This window comes from Dryobates pubescens, chromosome 23 (genome assembly GCF_014839835.1).
Source record: "Dryobates pubescens isolate bDryPub1 chromosome 23, bDryPub1.pri, whole genome shotgun sequence".
Classification (NCBI taxonomy): domain Eukaryota; kingdom Metazoa; phylum Chordata; class Aves; order Piciformes; family Picidae; genus Dryobates; species Dryobates pubescens.
The window spans coordinates 963,971-972,424 of record NC_071634.1 but is presented as its reverse complement, the minus strand read 5'-3'; the positions used below and the strand labels follow the sequence as shown (position 1 = coordinate 972,424).

At 57.6% G+C, this 8,454-nt stretch overlaps 1 protein-coding gene across 1 annotated transcript; it reads left to right on the top strand.

The window, feature by feature from the left end:
* Positions 1-1,194: 1,194 nt before the first annotated feature.
* On the top strand, positions 1,195-7,924 carry CD8A (CD8 subunit alpha). Its single transcript, XM_054172064.1, has 6 exons — positions 1,195-1,240; positions 1,729-2,100; positions 2,644-2,721; positions 3,172-3,285; positions 5,268-5,298; positions 7,870-7,924. Exons 1-6 carry the CDS (start codon positions 1,195-1,197, stop codon positions 7,922-7,924), a joined length of 696 nt encoding a protein of 231 aa, XP_054028039.1.
* The last annotated feature ends 530 nt before the right edge of the window (positions 7,925-8,454 follow it).

The following is an 8,454-nucleotide window of genomic DNA, read 5'->3' as shown; positions in this document are numbered from 1 at the left end:
GAGCCATTCTGGGATTCAGCTCAAGGCTGCTCACATTTGCTTGCTGGGATTTTGAGATCCAGAGCCTTGTGATGTTTTCTCTTGCTGTTGTCCATATCTGCTGTCTCTCAGGTAGCCACCACAAGTGTCACAGCCCCATGGGAGTGTGCATCTCACCCACCTCAGCAGGCCTGGCAGCAGCTTTCCTCACCCACCAGCATGTTTGGAGGAGTGAAACAACCCCACTCCTAAAGCATTTCCCCCAACTCCTCTGTTCAGCAGCAGTCCCAGCAGCAGCACCTGGCCTGTGACAGCCCAGGGAGAAGGGGACCTGCAGAGGAACATCTTGCACAGGCAAGAAAGCCAGGGAGTGCCAACTGAGGAAACCAATACAGCAGCTCTCTGCCCCAGCCTGCAGGAGCTGCTGCTGCAGAGCTCCAGGAAGTGTCACCCATAGCCATGTGCCAGTGGTCAGCTGGAGGCAGAGGCAAGGCCTCTGCAGGGATGTTTTGGCAGGGAGGAAGCTCCTGCGCTTAGAGTAGAAAACCACAAGGTGTGAAAAACCAAAGAACAATGCACAGCCCCGGGGCCTGAGGCGTTCTGGGGGCGCAGCTCACAGCCCACCTGCCTCACACGAAGCTGCTCTTGCAGAGCAGCTGCACGGAGAGCCACAGAGCAGCTGCAGAGCCCAGCTGCATCGGCAGCACCGGGAGACCACTGACACCTGGGGGTGTGCACCCTGGCACGGCCCTCTCCTGCTTGCTGGAGGACCAAGCACAGAGAGCTCTGCCAGCCCAGCCAGGCCCCCCAGCCAAGAGAGCCAGCCTGAGGCCTGCAGCCAAAGCAGGAGGGCTCCTTGCGACTCCTGCAGAGCTGGAGCTGCTGTGAAGCCCCAGACAGCTGGGAGACAGCAGCTGTGGTGGCTGATCCTGCCTCAGGCAGCAGCATCCTCAGGCTGAGCCCCTAGGGATGTCACCAAGGCAAAATCCTTGAGGCACCATCAGGAACCGGTGAGGACAAACCAGCCCAAATCCTGCCCCAGAACTGAACTGCTTCAGGAAACTTTCCCCCCTACACGTCGCCACAGATGCTGAACAGCATCTCTCTAACCAAGAGGGTCCTGATGACATCACATCCTCCCCAGCGAGCAACACAGCCTCCCGAGGTGAGACACAGCAGCTCTGCCCCACCACAGCCTCCCCGGGGATGGAGACGATGGCCAGGACTCCCCTCCTGCTGCTGCTGCTCGGCCTGGAGCTCGGTGAGTATGGAGACAGGGCTGGGAGGCTGCCAGCCAAGGCGCTGAGCAGAGGGCAACTCCCGACCCGATGGGAGGGGAGCTGGGCCCAGGCAATCCTCAGGGTCTCTGCCAAGCCGGGAAAAGGCTGACTTGGAGGCTTGCTCAGGCACTGCGGAGGCCAAGGTGGCATCGCCTCCGCACCGGGCAGCCGGGGGGTGGCTGGAGAAGTGGTTCTGGAAGGGAGGGGGAAGAAGGGAGTTTAGCAGAGTTTGGGGAGTCACTTCAGAGAAGCTGGGAAGGGGCAATGCCCCTCAGAAGGCAGCTGAAATGCTCCTCTGAAGGGCAGAGCCCCTCCTTAAAGCCTGGGGACTCAACAAGGATGAGCACCGTCCCAGCAAGGAGACCTTGGAGCACGGTCCGCCTGTGGCACCCCCCCGTGGAGAGGGATCAGGGCTTGCCTGAGGGCACAGGGCCCTTCCTGAGCAGCTCCCACGAGGGTTTCTCTGCAGCAGGCTGCTCTGGGATCCACGGCCGGGAGCAGAGCGTAAGGATCCGGTTCGGTGGCAGCACCGCGGGGCCCCAGCAGGCGGGCCAGCGCCTGGAGCTGGAGTGTGTGCCTGACAGGAGGGACGCTGGCGTGCTCTGGATCCGCCAGGACAAGGAGGAGGCCCTGCACTTCATTGCCTACATCTCTTACATGAGCAAAGCCACATTTGAGGGGAACCAGAGGACATCCTCACGCTTCGAGGTGAAGAGGGCCATGAGCTCCTACCAGCTGGTGGTGAGGGCTTTCCAGCCGCATGATGAGGGCACATACTTCTGCCTGGTGAACAGCAACCAAGTGCTGTACTTCAGCACTGGCCTGCCTGCCTTCTTCCCAGGTCAGCTACACCTCCACCCAGCCCCACTTCTGTCTGCCAGAACACCCAGCACCTCCTGCCCATACACTCTTTAGTCATTCACCTCTCCCACAACCTCCCTTTTCCCTGCTTGCTTGCCCAGGGCGTGCTCTGAGCCCTGCACCGGTCCCTCCTGCTGGAGCTCTGCTGATTGCTGTCTCTTGGGGTCACTCCTGCACAACAGCAGGCCCAGCATCACCCCCCCAGCCCCACTTCTTCATCCTGGTCATGGCTCTGAAGGGGTCAGACTACCTCACCTCACACAGGTCCTGCCAGCCTCAGGCTGTTTGGGGGTTCTGAGGATGGTGGCAGAGAGCAAGAAGAAAGAAGCCTGTGGCTCCCTATTTGATCTTGAGAGACCCTCCTTGGGGGGGTCACTAACCAAAATGGGCTGTAGAAAGTCCCCCCAGACCTGAGCCCTGTGCTGAACCACAGGAGCAGCCATTCCCTGCAGGGGTGGGAGAGCAGGACAGGAGAGAGCTGGCTTCTTGCATTTCCCTCCATGCTGTATTGCTTCACTTACAGTCACCACCACCACAGCACCTCCCACCACCCAGCACGGCACCACCACACAGGACTCCTGCCTGAGGACCACAGATCCAGGTAGCTCTGATGCAGGGAGGGAGAGGGCAATGGCTGGGCACTGGTCCACTGGTACCATAGGGCATCCTGCAGAAATTCTGGGATGGGAGGAGAGAAGAAGTCCTTAGAGCTTTATCAGAGCTGGCAGGGTTAAACTCCAGTGCTTCAACCCAGTAGGAAAGGCTCCAGATGCCAAAAGCAGGAGTGTGTCTCGTGCCTTGGAAGAGGGGTGGTGGAGCCTTGGGGGCTGGGGCTGGTGTGAGCCTTGGCAGGGGCACAAGCAAACCTTCAGCTAGGTGTCCTCCTCGAGCCCCCCGGGCAGTGCTGAGAGCCAGGTCCATGCTGCACCTGCAGGCACCGCCGGCTGCCCAGGGGAAGCTCCCGGCTTCACCACGGCCTTGCTGAAGGGCAGGCAGCTCCCTTTGCTGCACCAGCGCTGGCTGTGAGCTCTCCTCTCCTCTGTTCCTGCAGGCACCAGCAGAGAGGAGCTGAATTTCTTCTGTGACCTCTTGATCTGGGTTCCCTTGGCAGGTGCCTCCCTCCTGCTGGCCATCGCCCTGACGCTCACCCTCGCACTGTGCCAGCGTAAGCCACAGCCCCCCGGCGCCGCTCCAGCCCTGCCCTGCAGGGCTTCCTCACTGCAGCAGGCTGCCCAGAGGGGCTGTGGAGTCTCCTTCTCTGGAAACTTTCCAAGCTCACCTGGACGTGTTCCTGCTTGACCTACACCAGGTGGCCCTGCCCTGGCAGGGGGTTGGACTGGATGAGCTTTCAAGGCCCTTTCCGACCCCTAAGGCTGTGTGATTCTTGCTAGCCCCTTCACATAGGATCAGGCAACCAGGATAGAGGCAGCCCAAGGGAAGGGCCCCCATTAAAATTCAGCCTCTCTGCTTCCCTCATCAGTAGGCTTAGCCTGAGAAATAATTCTTGATCTCTATGCTGCAAGGAAGCAGAGCAGATAGACCCAGAACTGAGAAAACTCTTGTTGGCTCTACCAGCCTTAGGCTGGTGTCCCAGGGGGCACACAGGGACTTGCAAAGCCAAATGCAGAGACTCTCATTAGCAGCTTGAGCTGTAACCAAAGCAAACACTGAGCTGCACAGGTTCAGAGGCTGCTGAGGTTAAAGCAGGAATAAAAAATCTCTGGGCAGGAAAAAGTCCTTTTGTGGACCTTCAAGTCTGAAATACCTTTGAAGTCCCCAGAGCAAGCAGTGAGTGCAGAGGTGTTTAAGTTCCTGATACTCCCAGGGGTGACATCAGTGCCAGCTCACCAGCTCAGCTCCTCTGTCTGGAACACCAGAGTGGTTTGCTGCTGAACTGACCTGGCCAGATGCTCACCGAGCCTGCAGCCTGGAGCTGATGCAGGATGAATTCACCAGCTGAGCCAGTTTTACACAGCACCATTTGCCAGCACCCTTCAGCCCTGAGGAACACTAATCACCATGGTCTGCAGCAGCAGGAAGGAGTGCATGAAGAAAGCACTGACAAGCCACAGGAGAAAAATCCTTCTCTAGGGAAACAGCAGGGTGCCAGAGCAGGGTGCCAGAGCAGGGTGCCCACAAGTGACCCAAACTCCCTCTGAAGTCCCCAGGAGACTCCCCAGTGACCTGCAGATGCCACTCAGGGTTTACTTCTGTCTCTGAATGCTGATGTGAGCGTTCAGCACAAAGCCCTCAGCTGCTGCTCATGGCTGCAGCAGGCAGCCCGAGCCCCCAGACGTGGATCTTTTCACCCTGTGCTAATATTAACAGCTGGAATTTCCTGCAGGAGTGGTCAGGGCCTGGCAGAGGCTGCTCAGGGAGGTGGTGGAGTCCCCATGCCTGGAGGTGTTGCAGAAGCCTGTGGCCATGGCCCTTGGAGCCATGGTTTGATGGCCATGGTGGGGCTGGGTTGATGCTAGGACTCAGTGACCCTAGAGGGCTTTCCCAACCAGAGCAACTCAGTGGCTCTGTGACATTGGATTTGCAGAAGACATCCCAAAGGAATGAGATGGGAGCTAGAACAGGCAAGAGCCTGGTCCAGCTTGGCTGCAGGGCAGCACTGCCCCTTGCCTGGTGCAGGAACTCGGTGCTGCAAATGCATTTCCTGCAGCATGCCAGAGCCACTGGAGGCAGCAAGAGCAAACCCACTGTCAGTACTCCCAGCCTGACCCTGATGCTGCTCCTCACATGTAAATTTAGTCCATGAAACTACTTAAGTGAGGCATGACCTGCAGCACTGCTCCCTCCCAGGGCTGTCCTCAAACATAAGCTTGGTTTAACCTTTGTTAGTCTTAGAATCACAGAAAGGGCTGGAAAAGGCCTCTCAGAGCACCCAGCCCAACCATCTCTGACTCTGACAGGGCTGGGGCTGAACCCTGGCCCTCAGCACCACAGCTCTGCCTCTTCCTGGGCAGCTTGTGCCAGGCTGTGAGAAGCCTTTCAGTCGAGAAGTTTCTTCCAATACTCAGCCTATCCCTTGGGGAACTTGAAGACAGCAACCTGCTAGGGAGTGCAGCCTGGCTGCAGCACTTGTCCCTGGGCTGGGCTGGGAGCTGGGGCTGTGGCACTGACCTGTCTTTTTTGTTTCAGAGACCAGGAGCCGAAGATGCAGATGTAAGAGGTTAGTGCCAAGTACCCCTCCCCTCCTCAGCAGCAACTCAGCCCCGAGTGATCAAGCAGGCAGGTGCCAAAAAGCAGCCTGAAAATGCTTCATCTGACAGAGGGGGGATGGGAGGGGACTGGGCAAGCACTTCAGGGGGAAAGGAGAGAGGGATTTTAACACCAATCAAACCACTGAGCACTAAGCAGGAAGCCAGGAGGTGGCTGTGGCAGCCTTAAGCACTTGCTGCTTATAACTAACAGCACATAACTAATGTGCTGGTCACCCTCCAGCTCGAGCTGGAGGGTGACCAGATTTCATCCCTCCTCCCCCCAGACTCTTCATTTGATTTCCTCACTGGAGCTTCAGCTCATGCCCATGGGCTAGATGCAGATTGCTGCAGCCCAAATGCCCCTCTGCACAATTCTGGACAACACCACCATGGCTTTCTGCCTCTATTTCCCCAGCAGGCCCCAAGCAGAGAGGCTGACACAGCCCTAGCTGCCTTCCCTGAGGAACAGCAGTGCAGATGTGGCTGGCTTCAGGCTTAATCTGTTTTCTAGGGCAGACAGGAGCCCTTTCCTTAAGCTTTCCCAGGGCAGAGTTAGGTTGGACATGAGGAGGAAGTTCTGCACAGGGAGGCTGGGGAGACACTGGCACAGGCTGCCCAGGGATGGGGTTGAGGTTCTGTCCCTGGAGACATTGAAGCTCAGCCTGGCTGTGTCCCTGGGCAGCCTGCTCTAGCTGGAGCTGTCCCTGCTGCCTGCAGGGGTTGGACAAGATGCCCCTGGAGGCTCCCTTCCAGCCCACTGCTGTCTGTGAAGGATTTTGATTTTTCAGGCAGAACACATCAGAAATCATTGCCTGAGCAGTCTGTGTTTGAGGGAAGAGCAGGGAGTGGCAATGCTTCTGCCCTGTGGCAGCAGCCCCCCATCAGAGCACAGCCACAGCCTCGCTTCTGTCCCTGTCTGAGGAGTCATAGAATGGTCTGAGCTGGAAGGGAGCTCCAAAGCTCATCCAGGCCAACCCTCTGCACTCAGCAGGGACATCCTCCACTGGAGCAGGTTGCCCAGAGCCCTGTCCAGCCTCGCCTGGAATAGCTCCAGGGATGGAGCCTCAATCACCTCTCTGGGCAACCTGCTGCAGTGTTCCAGCAGCCTCCTGGGGCAGAGCTTGTTCCTCACATCCAATCTCAATCTGCTCTGCTCTACTTTGAAGCCATTGCCCCTGGTCCTGTCCCTCCAGGCCTTTGGGAACAGTCTCTCTGCAGCCTTCCTGTAGCCCCTTCTGGTCCTGACAGGCTGCTCTAAGGTCTTTCCTGAAGAGCCCAGCCTGGCATTTTCACCATGGATATTTTCACACCCAGCACTGATCCCCTCCTGGCCTCCCAAGGGCTAACTGATAATGAGGAGCTCTCCTTGCTGCCTCCTTAGCACCATGCTTGCATTCCTCACTTATCTCAGGCCCTGTTGCCACAGATGTCCTGTCCCTACAGGGATAAACAGGCTGCAGAGCTCTTCAGTCTTCCCCCACACGGGTACAAGTGCCTCAGGAAATCAGCTCCCCAAGGCCAGCCTCCCTTCAGCAGCACTGCCATGGCAGAGCTCTCCCTGAGCACCTGCAGCACACTTAAGCTTTCCTTTGGAGAGGGAATTCCTGCTGCTCTGAGCAGTTCCTGCTTACCCAAATCAGGCTCTTTGGAAGCTAAGAGTGCAATTCACTCAAAGAGTGCCTTAGGATCTGGCCTGGGATCCTTGCTGGCAGCTGAAGGATTCATTTTCCACCACTAATTAATTTTCAGGGCAACTGGGTGCCAAATCTCCAAACTTGTTAAATCAGCATCAATCTATCAGGTGCTGGAGTAGCAATTTCCCTCATCTTGGGAGCATGCTGGCTGTCCAGAAAGCCTCCTTCCAATCTCCTCTGCAGGAAAGCTGCCTGCAACAAGAAAAAGTCCTTAGGAATTGATAGCAGCTTCCTCAGCTCCACAAAGAACAACCCTGGGCTCTTTTGCTTTCTTTATTGCTGAATGTGGAGAAAGGCTTGGTGAAAGGACAGGAGGGTGCAGGAGTCAGAGGCAAAGCTGAGAGAGCCCTTCTGTGGTGTCATCAGTGTAACAACCACACAGCAGTGTGCCTCCTTCCACTGCCTGCCGCCAGCTGAAGTGTTGGCAGAGCCTCCACCAGCACAAAGGGGATTGAGGAGCACACACAGAGTCAGCCAGCTTGGAAGAGACCTCCAAGATCATCAAGTCCAAGCCAATCCTAACTAATCAACCAGACCATGGCACTAAATGCCTCATGCAGTCCCTTCTTAAACCCCTGCAGGGACCCTCCCTGGGCAGCCCATCCCAAGGCCAATCTCTCTGTCTGTGAAGAACCTCTTTCTCAGGTCAAGCCTAAACTTCACCCTGCACAGCTCCAGACTCTGTCCTCTGGGGACAGGGTCCTGGCTCTTGCTCTGCTGCTGCACTTCGCAGCCTGCTCGTGGAGGTGCCTGGTCCCTGATCAACAGGAGCTGAGCAGCAGTCAGACATTAATTGCCTGCTTGCTCCTCTCACCCCAAAGTGGCTCAAGCCTTTTGTCTCCCCAGGCCTGCACACAGGACGCCCCAGGTGAAGCCGGGCACGCCGAGCCGGCACGCCTAGCACAGCTGGCCTCTGGAGCCGGGGCTGGCAGCTGCCACACAGGAGCCATCACCCAGGGCTGCAGCTGCCCTCCAGCCTGCCCAGTCTGAGAGGATGGAGCAGAGACAGAGGCAGCAGGCACTGTCCCTGTGCACAGCTCCTGCCCAAACCTGACCTTTGCAACTCAACCCCCAGCGCCAGGCACCAGCTCCCAGTGCAGCCAACAGAGACAGGGCAGTGCCAGCCCGAGGAGAACAGGATGGCAGCAGCACCTTTGCCCAAGGCTCTGGGAGGTTTGGGTTGGGTTGGGGTTTTTTTAATGCAGCCAAAATTTGAGTTTGCTGCAAAGTGACTTAGAAATCAATGCCCTGAGGAACAGCCTGTGGTGCCACAGGGCTCCCAGGGGCTGTGCTGTGCCCTGCAAGGTAACACAGGGCTGCCCCGGGGAGGGAAGTGTGGCTGGAAGGGGCTCTGCTTTTCAGGGGCTGCAGTCCTGAGGGCAAACATTTACTGTTTCCTCCTTGCTGTCCTTGTTCTGCTGCTAGCCCCAC

Excerpts from the sequence above, each read along its gene's own strand:
- CD8A (XM_054172064.1), top strand. The coding sequence starts at position 1,195 with ATGGCCAGGACTCCCCTCCTGCTGCTGCTGCTCGGCCTGGAGCTCG. Across the intron at positions 1,241-1,728 it reads GCTGCTCGGCCTGGAGCTCG|CAGGCTGCTCTGGGATCCAC; the intron begins GTGAGTATGGAG and ends GTTTCTCTGCAG. Across the intron at positions 2,101-2,643 it reads CCTGCCTGCCTTCTTCCCAG|TCACCACCACCACAGCACCT; the intron begins GTCAGCTACACC and ends CTTCACTTACAG.